This window comes from Uranotaenia lowii, chromosome 3, assembly GCF_029784155.1.
Source record: "Uranotaenia lowii strain MFRU-FL chromosome 3, ASM2978415v1, whole genome shotgun sequence".
In the NCBI taxonomy this organism is placed as follows: Eukaryota; Metazoa; Arthropoda; class Insecta; order Diptera; family Culicidae; genus Uranotaenia; species Uranotaenia lowii.
Genome location: NC_073693.1, coordinates 169754876 through 169775915, shown reverse-complemented (window position 1 = coordinate 169775915; position 21040 = coordinate 169754876). Strand labels below are relative to the sequence as shown.

Below are 21040 nucleotides of genomic sequence, written 5' to 3'. Positions count from 1 at the left end.
CCTTGCCCATTGTCCTTCTCGGCATGCGGACATCGCTGAAGGAAAATATCGAAGCATCGAGCGCTGAGCTTACTTATGACACAACTCTTCGTCTTCCAGGAGAATTTTTCGCATCAAGCTCAAGCAAGTCGCCTTCCGCCGAATATCTTGTTGACTTGAAAGCAGCTATGGCAAAATTGCGACCAACGCCAACAAGCAATCATTCGAAACAAGCGACCTTCATTCAAAAGGAATTGGCCACATGTACCCACGTATTTGTCCGAGTTGGAGCAATCAAACCGCCACTAACACCGCCTTACGATGGACCATTCAAAGTGTTGCGCCGAAAGAAGAAAGTTTTCATCGTGGACATCAATGGTCGAAAGCAGCCAATTTCTATCGACCGTTTAAAAGCTGCACACATGCAAGCCAACGAACCAACAGTGAAACCACCCGATCCCGGTGAAAGATCATCTGATGCTAAGGACGAACAGGAACAACCCAAGTACCGAACCAGGTCAGGAAGACAAGTTCGATTTACTCGTCCCTATTGCGTAAATTAAGGGGGGAGTATTGTGGCGACGTAAACCATCTTACTCTCACATCATCATTCTATAACTATCATTACCATTCCATCATCATTCTCCGTCATTCATCATCATCAGCCAATCATCACTAACACTACAAACTAGTTCCCGAACATTCCATCAGTCAGTCCAGTCGAGAACCTTCTCGAAACAAACACACGCAGGCAGCAATAACAATAACAACAGCCACGCAACTGACGCCAGCAGACAATAGCCGGCAAACCAACAATAGCAACAACAAACGATAGCACCGGCAAACAACCAATAGCGTTCTCGCATTCATACACTCACACACTCACAATCTATAGCTATAAATATCCGATCATTGTAAATAGTTAGTTAGTAATAAAGTGACCATTATAGTGAACACGTCTGAATCATTTAATCCCGTGAAACCGAATCCCTCTTCGGGCGGAAACCCCCATAGGTTATTTTTACGCAGAGAATCTAATGAGTCGCGGAATACATCTTTATTTTTAATATTTATTTTTACTTAAAATATTAGTATCCACATGAAACGAAATAGAAATAAGTTTCTACATGCTTCCTGCTCCAGTATAAATACGTTTCGGTGAAGGCATCTCTGGTATTGTAACGTTGAATGTTTCTAGGTCGACAGAGTGATTCAAGGAACGCCTTTAGGTGGACTTGACCAGCATACGAAGGTCATTTCGATTACTAATTTGCTCAATCTTTGCTCCTTCGTGTCGTTTAAACATGATCTTACCGTCTCGTCCTGGCCATACGAGTTTAATGCCGAGCTCATTCTGCATGTTCTTGGTTTCGGATAGCAGTTCTTTCCCAAAGTTGGTTAACTCATCTCTTATTGTTACCTTGCTTGTCGAACCCGAAAAAACATTATCGATCTGCGCTGCCTGCAAAATTCCATGTTCTCGCTTTTTTTGAAACAAAAGCTCCTTGGCTGTAGTGCGTTCAAATGTAACAAGAAGCGGTGCATGCCTGGACGACAAATTTTTTTTCACCAATCTGCTTGCTTCTGACACGGGGTTTGGCGGACTTGTTTTAGCCTTTCGGAAAAAACTTCGGCTTAGGTGCAGCTTCTTAGCCACATCCCGAACGGAGGCGTTCGGGTTTCGGTTGAAGGCCCCAACTACGCGGTTGTGATTTTTGGTGTTGCATGGAATACTTTTTCCTTCACTTTTGGGCTTCCGATCGTTGGTCGAATTCGCGATGCCCAACGTTTTAAAGATGGAACGCTGCGAGAGATCCTTGTTATTGTGATGAATGCGCAAGATTTCATCACACACAAGCTGTTCTTTCGACGCCATTTCCGCGAGTTTTGATCACAGGACTTTAAAACTAGCAGGATGTAATCAATGTACTATGAACTAAATCCACCCAAATTTTCATTCAATTCTAAAGTTAGAGCAATTTCATAGTATGGCAATTTCATCGTGGACACCCTTTACAACCCCCAATTATCAATTTGTCTTCAGTTTTTAATAGGTACCCCAAAGAGTGAGGCCCTATTTATTATTACGGGGTTACGCCATTTGTACGAGAATTATAATCATAGCATTTATTTGTTTTATATTTGAAGATTTGACGTGCAGTCAGCGCTCTTCGCAGATGCCAATGATTGCTGGTGGCCGTTCGGTTAATGAAAAAGACTGGCCGTGGCACGTAGCAGTACTCCAAGGAACATCCACAGAAAATAAACGCATACAGAATTGCACTCAGTTTTCCTACGGGTGCGGCGGAACGCTAATCGGTCCAAAGTATGTACTAACTGCAGCGCATTGCACGTATAGTAAACGGATTATACTCCCAGCAAGGAGAGTTAAGATTCAAGTCGGCCTAATTAACTTAGAAAATCCAGGTAGACATTCTACGACATATCTTGTAGCCAGCATAATACGCCACGAAGAATATGACAAGACAAACTTTCACAACGATATAGCACTCTTAAGGACCAGGGATAATATAATTTATTCTGATTACGTGCAACCCATATGCTTGCCATCCTCAAATTCATATCAAGGAAGATTTGGCAAAGTCGTGGGTTGGGGAGTTGGGGATAGTGATCGATACAATCCGATTTTACAAGAGGCGGAATTGGAAGTTGTAAAAACAATGTATTGCCTTTTTGAACCTGATCCCGTATATAAATATATTCTGACAAAAAATGAAAGCAACTTTTGTGCTGGAAATAAAAATGAAACCAACGTTTGTTCAGGAGACAGTGGTGGAGGCATGTATTCATGGCAGGATGGACGATATGTATTAAGAGGAATGACAAGTTTAGGATCCCTTGGACAAGATCATCAATGTAAAATGAAAGATTATTCAGTTTTCGTCGACATTTACAGCTTCATAAATTGGATCGAGTCTGCGAAGAGTCCAAGAAGCACTAATTTATTGAATATCGACGGTTGCAGTCCTGATAATCATGATTTGGAAATATCGGAGAGTCTAAAGCCTATCTTTTTGCAATATTCGTGGTTGGTTACATTGGATTTTACAACGCCAGACAACGAAACATCTAAATCGATATGCAGTGGTGTGCTTATTCACGAAGTGTTTGTTTTGACGGTAGCTCACTGTCTGTGCAATTCGAGCGATTGGTACAAACTGTAAATTTAACCTAATAAAATTTTCCTATTGATCAGTATAATAAATCCTCCTTTTTTCTTCAGGACCTCTGTCACGCTAGGAGATTTCAACGTTAATCTTGATCCAGAAAATGGAGAAGATGCTGGCTCAAAAATCGTGACAATCAGAAAATCTGTGGTAGCGATTGAGAAGATAATCCAACATCCGGAGTATAACAACCCGAAGTATTCGAATGACATAGCTTTAATCAAATTACAACGAGATCATCCTTGTGAAATGGTGAACATCAATCCCATTTGTCTGCCACACGCCCGAACACATTTAAGCAATGATCTATTCGCAGTTGGATGGAAACGTGTAAATACCACTACGCCGGAAAGAGAAATTGTCCAAATCGAGGATATCAAAGCTTGTGTTGAAGCATACAAATCAATCGATATGAGTCTACCGTCAAAAGATAGTATTTTGTGTACCAATAGTGAGAGTCGGGCGAATAACTGCTTAAACTTCGTCGCGGGAAGCCCTTTACAATATGTCAAGAATGTAGACGGACATAATAGATATTTTCTCAGAGGGTTGTACACTTTCGGATCAGCGCGGTGCAATTCAAACTTAACAGATGTTTTTGTGGACGTGAATTACTATTTGCAGTGGATTAAACAAACTGTCGAGGAAAATATTTAATAAACCGTTTTTAAGTCCTGATAACGCGTTTTATTGAATTTGAATCGATTAAAAAAACAGCGGAGCTTCTGTAACTCCTTGTAGCTTAACATTCTCTACGTTTTTAAAGAATATTTTAATCAATTTAGTATGATATTAAATAATAATTTTAATTATTATCCGTATACAATCATTTAATAAATCATTTAATCCGTATACATTTAATCCGTATACAGGCATTTAAAAAAAATCAATATTTAATACCTTTTGTATTATTTGTTTTTTTTTTCGATTGTTTCATAAATATTAAACATTGCGTGTATGGTTTTTTTTATTCTTTTTTAAATATTGTTGGGGCTTAGATCGGGCTTACCAGATGATCCGAGGGTTTTGCTACCGTATTTCTCCAGCGATTATCAAACGGCCCAGATAAATATCAGTTGAATATCGTCATTCGAAACCGGGTGAAGATGTTATTTCTTCACAACAGCATCAAATTGCACAGCCTATAATTTCCACTTTTACACCGAACAACAAGTTGTACACTTTGCTAGAATAAATTTAACAGTTTTATGGAAGAAACTAAATAGGTTTGAACTTCTATTGGGGGATTTTAGGATTTGCCTTTGGAGGACAAATAAGCGCGACCGAGCAGAATAAGGTTCTTACTATAGTGGATTATTGAACTTGGTACATTATTTTTGTATCTTGAGCAAAGGTACACAATTTGAGAGCTTAACTAAAAGCTTCACTTTAAACAATTTCAATTCTGAGTAGGCTCTATTAAGGTGAAAAAGGAATAGTTTTCAATTTTAGGTTTCATTTCAAAGATCTTTTCGTTTAGATTTTCATTTGTACAAACAATCGAATATTCAAAAAGTATAAAAACATTATTTAAACCGATGCACAATGGGAAATAAAGTGTACAAACCGCGAAGAAATTTAATATTTTCCCTCCCACACGAACAAAATCAATGAAAAAAAAATTAACTGAAGTGAAAATGCTCACGAACGGAGGTATAATGCCTTTTAAACTTCGAATTCCCCTATATATTGTAAAATAAATACATCAATAAGCTAACTCGGACTTGAAAATGTTGAACAAAAATAGACCAATCTTGTGTGATTTTCACCGAGAAATCGAATAATGGCTTTTTGAATCACCGCACACTTCGGAAAATGGAGTTATGTCTGTTTTACCCTTAAATCAAAGAGTTGAGAAAAAGCATATTCGGACTTGAAAATTATGAATCTTGTGTGATTTTATCCGAGGAATCGAATGACGGCTGCTTGAAGCACTGCACGTATTGGGAAATGAAGATTTGGCTGTTTTACCCTAGATTCCCTATTTATTTATATGTTTTATTCATTTACATAGTTTTCCGTCTCACGACATAACATGATGAACATAATTTTTTAAACTCACTAGATCCATGGCAACCGTTCTCCAATTTCTCGAACATCCCACACTCGCCAGAGCACGCTCCACTTGGTCTGACCACCTCGCTCGTTTCGCCTCTGCTTGTCTCGTTCCTACAGGAATCGTAGCAAATATCTGTTTTTCAGGACAGTCGCACGTTATTCTCGCAACATATTCTGCCCAGCCCAGGCTGGACTCCGCCACCTTCTGGATACTGGGTTCCCCGTAGAGTCGCGCGAGTTCTCCGTTCTTCTGCACGTCGCCAAAGATGGTTCTTAACACTTGTCGCTCGAACCCTCCGACTGTACGCAGGTCCTCCTCGAGCAATATCCATATCTCGTGCCCGTAGGAAACAACCGGTCCAATGAGCGTCATGTAAAGCTTACATTTCGTGCAAGGGCTAAGTCTGCTCGACCGCAGTTGCCTTTGGAGTCCATAGTAGGCACGACTTCCACTGATCATCCGCCTCCTGATCTCACGGCTGGTGTCATTGCCTGCAGTCACCAGTCACCACAAAGTCTTCGACTATATCTAGCTTGACGTATTGGACGTATTCATCGTTAACCCAATCCTTCCTGCTTCGCGTTTCATTCGCGGTAGATCTCCTCCACCGCCGCACATGATCTACCGACTATATCAATGTCATAGGCAAAGCAAATAAGTTGACTGGATCTGTTGAAAATCATGCCCGCATTTCGCCCACTGCTCGTCGAATAACACCTTCTAGCGCCACGTTGAACATCGCCTTGTCGAAGCACCCTGTGCGATTCGACAATTCACCCGAAATCCGCACACAGCACTGCGTTCCATCTATCTTCGCCTTGATCAGTTCGATCAGCTTCCCAGACAAGCCATTATCGTCCATGATTTTCCATAGCTCGTCACGGTCGATCGTGTCGTATGCGGCTTTGAAGTCGATGAATAGATGGTGCGTAGGGACTTGGTGTTCCCGGCATTTTTGGAGGATTTGCCGTAATGATAATATCTGGTCCGTCGTTGACCGTCCCTCCATGAAGCCGGCCTGATGACTTCCCACGAATCTGTTTGCTTGTGGCGTTAGGCGGCGGAGTAGGATTCGGGACAACACTTTGTAGGCGGCATTGAGGACAGTGATCGCTCGGTAGTTCTCACAGTCCAATTTGTCGCCCTTCTTGTAGATGGGGCATATTACCCCCTCCTCCCACTCCACCGGTAGCTGTTCTATGTCTCAGATTCGAACTATCAATCGGTGTAGGCAATCGGCCAACTTGTCCGGGCCCATTTTGAAGAGTTCAGCTGCGATGCCATCCTTCCCAGCCGACTTGTTTCTATTCAGCTGGCGAATGGCTTCCTTAACCTCACTCATCGTTCAGAGTGGCTCCTGGAGTGGCTGCATGTGCGCCGTTCAGGAGTTCATCGAAGTGCTGCTTCCACCTTTTGATCACTTCACGATTGTCCGTCAGGATGCCTCCGTCCTTATCCCGGCATATTTCGGCTTGCGGCACGAAGCCTTTGCGGGATGCGTTGAGCTTCTGATAGAACTTTCGTGTTTCTTGGGAACAATGCAGCTGCTCCAGCTCCTCGAGCTCCTCCAGGAGGCGCTTTTTCTCCTGGAAAATTCGGACTCGCTCCCTCTTCCGCTGTCGGTGATTTTCCACATTTCGACGAGTGCCACTCCTCGTCGAACCAGTCGTTCAGTCGAGTTCGCTCCACATAACCGATGACGTTCTCCGCAGCACTGTAGATGGCTGTCTTGATGGTATCCCAACAGTCCTCGAGAGGGGCTTCATCAAACTCGCCCTCTGCCGGCAGCGCTGCTTCGACCGATTGCGCGTGGTCTGCGGCGACCTCAGGTTGCTTCAGTCATACGATATTTAACCGAGGCGGGCGCCGGTTGCGTGTGTTGTTCACTACGGAGAGTTTTGGGCGTATCTTCACCATCACCAGATAGTGGTCTGACTTGATGTTGGCCCCTCGACATGATCTGACATCGATGATGTCCGAGAAGTGCCGGCTGTCAATCAAAACGTGGTCGATCTGTGATTGCGTTTGGTACGGTGATCTCCAGGTTATAACGACTTTTGATTTTGCGTTCAGAACCCCAGCAAATTCGTTCTTTAATTCGCCTTATCCGTGGCTATTCGGATTTAAACTATTTTGAAATCTATTTGCAATTCGAGCCCCGTAGCATAATCGTCCACGCCCGGCTAAAGCACTCTCTATGTTGTTAAGGTGCTCAAAATATCAAATAGCGCAAATAAATAAATTCAGATTGCATGTTCATGAAGTTGTGCTTATTATTGCATGCCAATCCACATAATCTTATAAACTATGATTTTACCTAAGTGCTACTTACGAACTAAACAAACATTCAAATCTGCAGTGATACACAGTTAATTGATTGCCAGTAGCGGTTCTCCGTTGCTGGGGTACTTTTCGAGTTCGCTTGGATGCGATTTTAATTCCTGCTGGCTGTTCTGAATACTCGCAACTAGCGCGCTAGTAGAATTCTGCATGCATCGGCATGCTGCTGATTCGATCGAGCTGGTACAAATTCTTCCGCTCTCCCGATTTTCCTTCACCCAATGCTGGGTGGTGAGTTCCGAGTCACTCACTTCCTCGACGCGCTAGCTCGATGTTTCACTTTTGCACAAGCTTTCCGATGACTGCTCGTTGATTGCAGCTACTGCACTTTTCGCTCTGGTGCGAATTCCTTTCGATGACAACGACGACAACAACAACAAGTTTGCATGCACTTGTTGTTTGATTTGCAGAAATTTTAGAGGGCGATCCCCGACTTCAGCAACTTCTTCAGCTTTGTCGTTTCTTCATGCAACGACGACTCGGCTTCTCCTACGTTCCCACATGCACTCGATCTCCGTCACATCGGAGATTTCAACGTTGTGAGACTCGATGACTTCGAAGATCGAAGAAGAAGATCGAACTCCCGAAAACGGCCCTATAGTGTGGAATGTAGTCTGTTAGGCAAATGATTTTAGTTTTAATGAGTTCCGCTTACTTCTCGAGGAAGGCCGTTGACATGCAGGGAGCTGGGTTCGATAAAGTGGCTACAGGGCCCTTCTCTCCTATCCTCTTCTGCTGTCGTCTAATCTGTAGAAGACATGTGATGCAATACGGGAATATTTTGCAAATATTTTGCCTTACATTTATCTCAAGTCGGACGCGATCAGTGCTTTGCTCGATATTCGAGAAAGTGGCTACGGGGCCCTTCTCTCCTGCCCTCCTCTGCTGTCGTCCTAATCTGCAGAAAAATGTGTAATGCAATTGGTGGAATATTTTGCATGTGTTTTGCCTTACGTTAATTTCACGCCGGACACGATCAATACTCCTCTTGCTGATCGGTAGTCGATCGGTGCTTTTGGCTGTAATTTAGGTTTGGGAAGATTTAGATAAAATCGAAATGTGTTCGATAAAGGGTTCTTACTTTATTAAAAAGACATACACCGTCTTAGCCGATTTAGGCTTTACAGACTGAATAAACGACGTGGACAACTTAAGATTAACATTTAACACCCAGTACCGAGATGGGAATCGAACCCATGCCATCAGTGGACCAGCGATTACCGTCTTACCACGCTAACCACTCGACCAACGAGACGTACTGTTTCGAGTAGGTCGATGGCATGCGACATGCACCACGAAGAACCTTTTTAATATTCTCTCGGCGTTTGATAGCCGCATTCGTGTATTATTTCACACGGTCACATGCACTACGATCTCACAACCGTTTTAAGCCGAACGACGAAATTAAATCCACAGTCCGCGAAACAACTTTGCCGTGAGTTAGCGAATCGAAAAACTCCGGCCTTACTTGGCTGTTTACACTACCGATTTACCACCGGAAACTCTTGTCCGAGCGCTGATAGACATCGTTTCTAGGTAGAGTTTTCCAGAAAATTATTCTTCTGGCTCTTGGTTTCAAGCAAATTAGATGTCTTTTGCTTTTAGTGATTTGCCATAAAAACTGTTACCTTAGGCTAAATTGTAACAAGGTGTACTTGTGTGGGAGGCGGTGCTGGAAAAAGGTACTACGTAAGGCCATTCGTTTGGAGGCGGCGAAATCAATGAGTCTGAGGCCGTTTTCGTTGGTCAGCTGGTGCGCACTGAAGCTTCCAATTGTCGGTTTAAATTCCTCCTCCTGGCCGACCTGAGCATTAAAATGCCCGATTACGATCTTGATATCATGTTTTGGGCAACGGTCGTATTCAAGTTCCAGTTGCGCGTAAAATTCGTCTTTGTCGTCACCGGTACTTCCGAGGTGAGGGCTGTGCACGTTGATGATGCTGATATTGAAGAATCGGCCCTTGATTCTCAACCTCAACCTCAATAATATCTAATATTATTTTTCTTAAAAATCTTGTAGTTTGTATTTTATCTTATAAAATTATTGAACATAACATAATAAAATTAGCAATAAATAAATAGTATATTAGTAAATATCGAATAATGAATCTCTTCAAAGGAAATTATTTTCCATTGAGATTTCATATTGTAGTCAATTTAGTTAAATAATACATTTCCTCGCACGACATTATAAATATTTGTGTTCTCAGCATGATTAAAATTTGCTCGCGTTTACTCTTATTATCATTTTGCTGCCAGACATGCTGAGAACAGTAGCGTCCATTACCAGGGGGCTCAATTGAGCCTTTTGGTGTGGGGGAGTGTGGTGGGCCGCTACAAAAAAAAAAAAAAAAAAAAAAACCGGCACATTCGTGAGTTGATCGGCAACCAACCGATCACGCGCTTTTGCATCTTTCCCATCACTATGAAAGCTGTTCCAAGCTCGTGTGTGTTGCCGCAGCTCTGGTAGATGGCACGACCATCTGGGTACGTTCGTACCGTGGAGCCCTTCCAGCATACCTTCTGCAGCGCTGCGATGTCAAATTTGCGGCTCTTCAATTCGTTGGAGAGCACGTGGGTACTGCCCACAAAATTTAGAGCTCGGCAGTTCCATGTTCCAAGTTTCCAATCGCTAGTCCCTTTTCGTCGCGTGGGTCTTTGCCGATTTCCTTCCGAAAGTTGTTGTTCGTTGATTATGTTTTTTTGTAGTCACGGGCTCGCAAGGCCCGCAGCTAACCCCACTATCTCGCAGGAGGACCGTCGTGATGTTGCTGTTTTGGGTCCCGAACACCACCAGGACGTTGTTGCACTCCGCACGCCGCCCCTGACATGGAGAACAGACGCGTATGAAGCCCCCTGACTCAGTCTGCATGCGACCAAAGCATCTACCGGGGTTGAATACCCGATCTCCGCTTAGGTTGCTCGCACCCCAGCTAGCACCACGGGGAGGTAGAGAATCGGAGTTGCAGACAAGAGGTGATATGACCACTACCCGAAGGTTGGGTGTATGGGGTCTCGAGTTGCACATTGTCTACCGTTCGCTAGCCAACGATTTTAAAACTTATAAACTCTATCACCAAAACTAGAAGCGATTGATAAAATCTGTGTAAAGAATAAAGATTCAGGAAAATCAGGAAACTTCAGGAAAATTCGAAATTAACCAAATTAACAAAGGCATAAAATGCTGTTTTCTTTAGCTATCAATTGCATTCTATGGATTAATTTTCGAAATCGTAAAAAGTTTTTATTGAAAATAAAAATCTTCTTAAAAGATAGTGTGTTTGAATATCATATCTCGTTTGTTTTTTTGAATAACTTCACCAAATTTTATTGTATAGTATTTTGGAATTTTCAAATAAATTGTGAAAGAACGGTTTTTAATTTTTAAGATATTTAATAATAAGTTTGTATTTGTTTTTTAATTCTGAATTTCTGAAAACAAAATATTCAATATATTTCATTAAGAAAAACACAATTTCGACTCACAATCTTTCGAAAAACAAGACCTTGTCACAACTCAGTATCATAATTGGCAGCGAAAAAAAAATTTCAGAGTTTGAAATTCTAAACTATCTGATAGGCATTTTAAAGTCTATAAACATTTCACTTATTTTTATTGTTCTCAATCATCTTTTTTGAATCGATCATAATTTTTTAGTTCACCTATGAAAAGTTTCAAAAATGATTACCAGTAGTAACTTTAAAGCAAAATTTCAATTTTTTGATTTGCTTTATTTTCTAAATATTTACAACAAAACATGGAACGCAGAATTTTGAATATTTTTTCAATGACTCATTGGGAATTTTTGGTGATGTTATTATTTCTAGCTAAATTCGAAATTCGAAACCCCCCCATGGACGTGTCCTTCGCACGAGCCCGCTACTAGGCAAAAGTTTTAGAAGCCTATCATTGGTTTACCTTTCCAGATTGGATGACCATATTTTTAGCACCATATCAGGCTAGACAAAACAAAAAACAAAAACCATATCAGGCTACTATTTACTTTATTTACATGGTGTTAAAACATTATTAGGATAATATGTTTTCGAAAAATCTATGTTGTTCGGGCATAGGCGATGTCCGGCCATAGATGACTTCCCCTATATATATAGTCTATAGTTTATAGAAGTATTTAAAAAAGGTTAGGAAAATTTTATGAAACTTAAGATAAAATTCCAAAAATGAAATCGAATGTGGGAAACGTAAAAAATCTAAAATTTAGCAACTATTCTATAGAAGATAACTTAACTTAATGGTCCGCGTCGATTCTCCGGCGCATAGGGCCGTGGTAAAAGACCTCCACTGTTGACGATCCGGAGTCAGCGACAGTTCGTATTTCGGCGGCTAGGCTTCGCCGCCACGAGTTTCTGGGTCTAAGAAAATAAGAATTACATTAAATCGTCGAAAATAAAAAGATAAAAAGTTTTGTTGTCATAACTAGCATACAACAGCATTTTTTTTGGGAATGAATTAACCAGGCGGTTTTAAATCTTACAAAATTAATTTGATCAGATTTTTATTAACTTTTTTATAAGTGTTCATTTCTTCTAGAAAATTAGAGTTAAGATTATTCGAGGAATGGAAAAATAGCTTGGTTGTGAAGATTTTGTCTTCCAATAGTTTCTAACGTTAGATTTTTGAAAACTTCCCTACCCTGTTTTGTAAGAGAGGGTTTTTTTTAGAAACGAAACGAACACACACATAAAGGATCTCAGCGAAACTTTATGTTTCTTTGAAGAGATCTAAATTCTACTTAAGACATCTTTCAAGGATATAAGCTAGCATTTTACTAATGCTAAAACCACCAACCCACAGAAAGAGTACCGTAAACTGGGGGATCTTTGATCACTTTTTTCATTCATTTTTCAATATTTTGGAAGGCGTTGCTTTTTCTTAATACCTAAAAGCTTTAAAACCCTTACTGAGGTGAGGAGTATAAAACCTGATCATTGATTGCAGTAAATTCAAACGACATTGGTGGTTATAATAAATTGTTTATTACAAAACCAGATTTCGAGTTTCGGGGTGACTTTGATCACTATGGTTTTTACGTATCTCAACATATTAAAAATTATTATTTAGATGGCATTAAGCACAGAAGGCTCAAAACATCGAAAACAGGATTTTTTTTGTTTGGACTTAATCGAATTTTTCAACGTTTTCTTTCAAAAACACATATACTCGAAAGATGGACAATGTTGCATTCATTTAGGGGCAAAAATTATAAACATTTTTCAATATTTTTTGGCCTCAAAAACAAATGAAATTTTACCTTCGTGCAATTCCCTAAGTCCTCGTACTGTTCCCTTGTTCTTTTTTTCTTCAAACTTAACCATATGATAGGGTTTTTAGCCATTTTTTCTATAGGGGCTTTTTCATGGAAAATGACCGTTTTTTTATAAATATCCAAAAATTATCATCAAAAGACCATAAAAACAACACTTAAACCAAAACTAAACCAAGGAAGAAGTTGAACTTTCACATTAAACAACCCATTTGCTCCTAAATGCTTACATTTGATCAGGAGAGATGTTTGTTTGTGAGCCTTCAAAAAACCAGATATTTTAAGATTTTAAAATTATATTTTAAGTAGCGGAGAGTGGGGATACTTGATTCCCTTTTCTTATTATCACCATATCTTTTTGGAAAAATTTAGCAACTCGCCGTCTTTGACATTTTCTGACAGCTTTAACTTCAAGTTTCTATGCTCCAAAAATTAGAACGATACTTGAACCCGTTGATGAACTAGAAGCATTATCGTGGGAGTAAAAAAATTGCGATTTTTCTGAAGTTAGGGGAGACTTGATCCCCTATTGAAAGAGACTTGATCTTTTATTCAGGAAACCCTAATCCTTGTATAAAAATCAAACAAAACGCCAACATAGAATGTTAATTGATTATTTTGGTCATGTTTGTTCTCATTTCACAATTTATAGTAGACATAAGAAGAAAATTCTGTACCTTGGTCTCAACGCTAATAACGTTGCATACTTAAAGGCGCAATTTTTTATAATCAAGAGAAAATTAATTATTTTTGGTCTTTTCTTCAGGCAATTGTTGGATAAATATTAGTTTTTGGATAAATATTAGTAATTTCGTAATCAGCAATCATAACGATCAATTCAGAAGAAGAATATGCCGTTTGGGAAGGGGATCAATTGTAACCAACTCTAGGGGATCAATTGTACCCATAATCAACATTTTAGAAAACTTTTTCTCAAAAAAAGTTGAGAGTTTTTCATTGCTTTGAAAATATGGGATTATGAAGTTTATTTTACGCTCGAACGATTGATACATTGGAACAAATATTTTTTTCATAATTTTCCCATGTAAGGAACATTTTTAAGTGTTGAAAAAAGATCTTCAAGTTACATTTTGGGAAATTTTTCAAACAAAGTTCAATTACTCAAACAATTATTTTGTTAAAATTTTTTGAGCTTCAACCATTGCTGTTTTGTTCCATTTGGCACATTTTCCTAGAACATTTGATCTTTGTAAGACATTCCAGTTTGGAGATATAGCTAAGGAATCAAGTATCCCCAGGGATCAAGTATCCTCATTCTCCCCTAATATAAGAAATCTCCTTAAACAAACCAAATTTAGCTAATTTGTAACTCAATTAACAGGCCTTCAAACGTAGTAAACAGTTTTCAGATATATGAACTTTATACTTAGTTAATGATGATTATCTGCAAAAATTTCATGTTAATCAAAGTTAACCCGCTGATCAAAGTTCCCCCAGTTTACGGTACTATGGTTGCCCGGACCAAGACTTGATCTCATGACCTCTGGCTTAGAAGACTTGAACGCTATCCTCTAGACCACGGTCGGCGGCTTTTTACGTTAAAAATGCGCTGAAGGGGGCACTTACGTAATAAGTGAGGCCCCTTAATATGTGAGACAGAGGAAAAAATTGACTTCCGCGAGAAAGTAATGGTCACTTGAAAGTTAAACAGATCCTTTGTATTTTTTTTTATTCACGTATACACTGGATTCTTTTTTTTTAACGATCTTATTTTACACGGTTTTATTTTAAACGATTTTTTTTAACGATTTTCTCGAAATAAGACGATTTCCGAACATGTCGAAAACAAGTTCTATAAACTCCCGCTTTTTTGTTCAAACCACTTTTGGGTGGTAAATCGATTCGGACGTTGCTTTCCGACAGAAACATGGGCCGGAATGGCCACTTAGAGACTTTGTGGAAGTTCCGGAACAACCGTGGCTTGAAAATCAAAACAAATTAATTCAAAACAAACCTTTGAGTGTCTCGATTTCACTCAAATCACTTCGGAATGGCCTACCTGATTGGAAATGAACGATTTATAGTCCAAGTTGGCCATTTTACTCGAAATGAGCGAGAAATTATGCCCGGTTGTTTTGAACTTTTTTTACACGATTTCTTTTTTTTGCACGTGCACAACAATCGTTTTAAAAAAGAATCCAGTGTACTTATGATATTTGGGTTTCCATCCGGTAAATGCGTGATTTAACAGTACAATGGTATTTGGTTCCATGTGATGAATAAAAAATGATTCCAAAAAAGATCTTAAAAGAATATGGTCGAATTCCACCTTTTTTTTGCATCAACTACTTTTTAACGTAGTGGCTGCCTCAATATGATAATTTTAATATCACTTTGAATATGTTTAAACGATTATCTTTACAGTTTATAATGAATGGGGAAAATCCTCCGGCACCGTTGGGTTCATCATCGGTGGTGACGTGGTCGCAAAACCAGATCTATATCCATGGCACGTGGCCATTTTCATATCGGAAGTGTATCAAGGTGGAGGCTCACTGATATCGGAACGTCATGTTCTCACAGATTAGGAGTATAAATATTTTGAAGATAATACCTACTATTTTTATACAAATCCTATTCGAAATTTCAGCCACACACGTGACGGTAGATCCAGTATTCCTTAAGCGTTTGTCACCTGAACATTTTTCTGTGAAAGCCGGTATTGTAAAGTTGGATGTGTCAAAGGCAAAAGAGTATCATGTCGAGAAAATAATCCGCTATCCCGGCTATAACGAGGAGACACTTTTGCACGATATGTGTCTGCTTCGTCTTAAGACATTTGTTGAGTTTGGACCAACAGTTAGACCAGTGTTCTTGTGGGATAATCCTCATACAGATATTAGTTCACTGGTGGATAAAAAGCTGAAAGGCATTGTCGTTGGATGGGGATTAACTGAAACAGGACGCACAAACCAGCTAAGATCCGCCTCGTTGGATTTTGTCAAACAAGCTGAATGTTTGAAAAATGTACCCAACTATGGGAAGACGCTTGTAAAAGATCAAAGTTTCTGCGCCAATGATAAAAGCCAAACCGTTTGTCGAGGTGACAGTGGAAGTGGATTGTTTCTATTCAACGAAAAGAAACAGGCCTACGTCCTTCGAGGGCTCGTCAGTCAGGGAGTTCCTTCTGGTCACAGCTGCAAACAGGCCAAAGAGGCACTTTTTACGGATGTTGTCTACTATCTGAAATGGATTGAGAAGGAAGCTCTTCCCGGAATGTACAATTTGTTGGGTTTCTCAGCTTGCACGACCAAAGATGCTGGAGTAGTCAGCTTACGATATTCGTTTAGGAAGAAATTAATGATCGGTGATTGTCATGGAGTTTTAGTAAGCAAAAACCATGTGCTGACACTTGCGAGCTGTGTTGAAAACACTCGTTACAGGAAGTTGTAAGTTGATTTCTGTCTCAAGCTTCAACCCATTTCTATCTTCTCTTGTTTTCAGGGATTCTGTATCGATGAAAAATAAAACTAACGATAGAGTCAGGAATAAACATTACACGTTCAAGTCTATTCAAACACATCAGGAATTGGCTATTATAAGCTTGCATAATCAAGGTAGGGACACTCAAAGGGTTCAGATTCTCATGAATTGCAATTAATTGAGATTTTTCTTTCTTCAAGTGACGGACATTGAACCTGTTTGTCTGCCGTCTCGTCCTGAGCGTAGCGATTCTGCTCAGCTAGTGTTTTGGAAAAAAGGAATGCGTTTCCCGAATGCCCCTCTGCAGCTGCAAATTGACGGCGTTATGAATCAAAACTGGGCTCAAAAAAAGATCATAGATTCAAAATCAGCTAATGATAGCTTTCATCGCATTGGAGCCTCTCCCCTGTTCTATTCCTTCAGAGACGAAAGTGGAGAGCATGTCTTTCTGGGAGGGATTGAACATTGCCCAGAACTCGGTTGCTCTACTAATAACGAACTGCGGTTCATAAATCTTTTGCACTATCGATCCTGGATTAAAAGTACTGTAAATATTGACATAGATGGAGATCCAATGATTCCACCCATGGACTGATTTACTCGGTTGGTTGGTACTAATATTAAGTTAAATAAAAGTAAATAAAAAATTTAATGTAGCGATTTTTCATAAGCATTTGTGCCGAAAATTGTGTTGTTGAATCTTGAAAAAGCTTCCATAAATATATTAGGATCTCACTTTTCTGTAAAAATTTTAGGAAATAGGGTGGGTGCTCCTAATTTGGCATATGTGCCATAATGTTAACATACCATTTGATTTTGACTGTTTGTGACGTTATTTTTCACTTATCACAATTATAAAAAAAATTATAATTTGTTATATGATTTTAATCGCCGTAATTTTTATGATTATAATTTTAATGGCATGTGCGGCGGAATGAAAACTAAAGAGGATAGACAGGCATTAGTGCGCCAATAGGAGAAAGCTTGATAGGTGTTAACATTTTAGGCTAGAGGGCATGTTGATGAAAAGCTCCCATGAATTGTCCCGCCTTTGCTCTACACTAGCTAACTATACATGAGAAACTGAGAAAGAGAATTCCCATGTATAGCCAGATCCCTGCAACGTTACACGATTTGTCTATGTATCGTGTGACAGTTTTTTCACTAAAGACTTTGATTGGGTGCCCAAGCCACCGAAATTCCCTTAAAAAAGTTTCATAGAAGCTTAATCAGCTCTCGTTTCTGTCTGAAGAGAATGCTAGTCAGCCGAAAATTTAAGTTCTTAAAGCTACTTTCAAGTTCGTTTAGGTGGCTGTAGAGAATGCTACTCAGCTTCTAAGAGATTGCCAACAGTTTCTTGGAAAAAAAACATTGTAACAAACGAAAATGCAAATGAACATATGAGAAAAACATTGAATCAGGTAGAAAACTTATCGCTGAATCGAATGAAGAACACCGCTTAGCACTGAGTTGACAAGAAAAGTCTCATTTACCCAAATTTATCTTAAATTCCTTCATAAACTCATACAATATGAACCAAAAAATCGTATTAACAGATGAGAAAGCATCGAAGAAGTTACAAAAACATTAAAACATATGTGAAACTAATTGTTGAATAAAATAATGGACACCGCTTAAATTCTGATGATGAATAAAGTCCTATTTGACACAATTTCCCCTAAATACAATTTAAGAACAAAATTCTTGTAACTTTCGAGAATGCATCAGAAAGTGCACAGAAATAACTGAACCATGTAAAAAACTACTTGTTGAACGGAATGATGTACACTGCTGAACGTTAAGATGACGAAAAAAGCCTGGATCACCCCTAAATTTGAAAAATATTTTGTTGAATTGATAATTGGTATTGGTTTAAACATAATGAGGCTTTTCTCATCGATTCGACAGTAATACTCAAACCAATCTCATTGATTACAAGAGCTTTTCGTTTGTTGCAATTTTTTTTCGAAGAAATTATATGAATTTAGGGGAAATCGGGGTGGTTGTGACTCTTCTCGTTATCTTCACTCTTAGCGGTGTACATCATTTGATTCAGCAATAAGTTTTACACCCGATTCAATGTTTTTTGTATCTGTTAAATTAAATTCTCGTTTGTAACAATAAATTTTTCAAAGAAATTTAATGAATTTAGGGGAAATCGGGGTGATTGAGGCTCTTCTCGTCAACTGAATGCTAAGCGGTGTACATCATTCGATTCAGCAAAGAGTTTTACTTTTGTTTCAATCATTTTTGTGCATTTTATGATGAATTGTCATTTGTTATAATGATTTTTTTCCACATATCGCTCGATTTTAGGGGAAATCGGGTTGATTGCGGCCATTCTCGTTAGCTGAGCACTAAGCGGTGTACACCACTCGATTCAGCGACAGATTTTACACTAAATCACTGGGTTTTTGCATTTGGTATGTGAATCGCTCGATTGTTACAGTGAAATTTATGCATAAATTCAAAAAATCTAGGGGAAGTTGGGGATATTTAGCCATTTATATTCATTCTAGTACAAAAAAAAGACGCGATTAGCTGGAATATGAATAAATCTACCAAAAATGATCATTCATGATGAAAAATTGTTGGATTACACTTTGTTTGACTGCATTTCTTTGAAAAAAAATCTTAAATTTAGGGGAAAAGAGGCAAAATGAGCCACTTGTCGTAGTGAAAACAAAAATTGGAGTACACCAATCGATTCAGCTGACATTTTTACAAAAATACTTATGGTTTGTATGACTTTGCTGCAAGGTAGATGGCTACAATCGGAATTATAACTTTACACCCTAAAAAATAGGGGAAATTGGGCAAAATGAGACGTTAAGAGTCATTTTATCAGAAAGCGGTGTAGACCATTCGATTCCTCGTGTTTTTTTGCATATGAAATGATAGTTTTCTAAAATTTAGAACAGTTTAGGCGATCGTCGCAGAAATAGGTACCTTTTTTTGATCAAAAATCCCCACTGTGCATTGATTTGAATTATATTGTTTTGATTACAAAAGCTACTTACGCCTAGAGAATTGAACCGCTGCTCTCTAGGTTGCAATGAAACTCACCAGCCTCTCGACCAATCAAACAATAGTTCATTGCCACTGTTATAATTAGTATTTAAACTTAAAGTCGTTTGAGATGATTGAATGGTTTGGTCAATAGATTGTACCTTATTTTGTTCAAAAGACTTTCAGTACATTTAATAAATAAAAACAAAAATTCTCATCATCAAAAATTTCTTCGAATATCTTAACATCGATAAGAAAAATTCGAAAATGTCTTGAATTCCATTTGTAAGTATCAGTGCTGATATGAACAAAACAAATACCATGACAAGAAATTGACAGACATTTTTGACATGTCGCCTAGAATTCCCATAAAGGTTCATCAAAACACCTAGAAGTATCTTAACGGTGCGTTATAAAGTGTAAAGCGAACGTTATCGACTTTCTTGAAAGAAGTTGCATTAAAAGCGCTTAGAAGTGCCGTTATCGATAATTTTACCTTTCAAAGGGCGATGGAAGTTCCTGAATAACTTTTACATGGCAAGAGTCACCTTAAGCTCCCGTAATAAATTTTTTTCAGCCAAATGTGATCTTTTTTTTTTTTTTTTCTTCTTTTTGATAGGAGTTTAACCCGTTAAGGTCATTCTTCCTCGAAATGTGATCTTCGGAGTTCCATCTTTAAATAAAAACGCGAATTTTGGTTGCTTGGGTGGTGCGGGGTGGCGAAGGTGGCTAAAAAAAATATATGCAAGGCATTACTTAGTTTCTTTTATGATACGATTTTCTGGTGGCTTGGAGAGTGATTAAGATCCAGGAGTTTGAGGCGTTCCCAGAAAGAAAAATCTTTTTTTAAGGAAAGCTGGCTAGTCAGGTTACCAGAAACCGGACTGTTGGTCTAGTTCACTGAATGTTTGTTTCTATGTTAGCTCTAGTTAATCTCTTGATGAGATCTTTGAATATGACGATGTTTCTTTCTAATCGTATGTTTTCAGGAAGTCGGTTTTAGCCAATCTTACCATGATAGATAAATGCTTTCTTGGCAAATTCGGAGGTGGGCTGTCTGACGTATAGGCTAATTTGGTGTCTCAAAGAATACCTGTGATCCTGGTGGTCGTATATTTGATAGTGATGTGCAATTGGATTATGTCGGAGATAATGGATTATTGAGACAGCTTGTAGCTCCCTCAACGCATTGATTGGAAGAGTAGATTTATCAGCTTCGAGGTACAGGTTCTTGGTTGGGTATAAACGAGGACGCCTATAAACGACTTTCAAACATCGGTTTTGGGCTACCTGTAGAGGTTTGAGTCGTGTTTTGATAGCAGCTCCTCAGATTAATACGATTTATTAAGGCTTAGATTGTACAAACACATGGTACATTGTCGATTTGGGGTCATTTTTGAATATCTCAAACCCTGGGGTCTAAAAAGCTTCGTTTTGGTTCGAAACTCATCCATGATTTTTTGTAGTATTTTTAAGTAACGTTTACATGAGTAAATTTGAACTTTTAGGTTTGTATGGGAAAATCGAATATTTTGTACTGAAAAATCATCATCATTTTTGTTTCTTCAGGCAACCGAGCCTGCAAGTGGTTTTGTGCCAATTTATAAATTCTCTCAAGAAAATTTTCCGCCAAACAACTTTGTCCAAGACCGTAACTTCGTATCTTATTAGGCAAAAAAGTTATTAGCTGTTGAATAGGGGTATGTCTTTTGGCATTGATAAACAATAAATTAATT

At 38.9% G+C, this 21040-nt stretch overlaps 2 protein-coding genes across 3 annotated transcripts in view; both read left to right on the top strand.

The window, feature by feature from the left end:
- The window catches only part of LOC129754633 (polyserase-2-like), a 51492-nt gene extending 42895 nt beyond the window's left edge, over positions 1-8597 (top strand). Inside the window, exons 2-3 of the mRNA XM_055750796.1 lie at positions 2128-3160; positions 3224-8597. Coding sequence (XP_055606771.1) covers positions 2128-3160; positions 3224-3824 — 1634 coding nt within the window. The 3' untranslated portion in view covers positions 3825-8597. The remainder of the gene's footprint in view (positions 1-2127; positions 3161-3223) is intronic.
- LOC129754634 (ovochymase-2-like) overlaps positions 1-16946 on the top strand; it is a 43315-nt gene extending 26369 nt beyond the window's left edge. The window contains exons 2-5 of one of the 2 annotated variants that reach the window (XM_055750798.1): positions 15237-15395; positions 15463-16261; positions 16317-16429; positions 16496-16946. In XM_055750798.1, coding sequence (XP_055606773.1) covers positions 15237-15395; positions 15463-16261; positions 16317-16429; positions 16496-16890 — 1466 coding nt within the window. In that variant the 3' untranslated portion in view covers positions 16891-16946. The remainder of the gene's footprint in view (positions 1-15236; positions 15396-15462; positions 16262-16316; positions 16430-16495) is intronic. The other variant, XM_055750797.1, reaches the window with a different exon arrangement.
- Positions 16947-21040: the final 4094 nt, after the last annotated feature.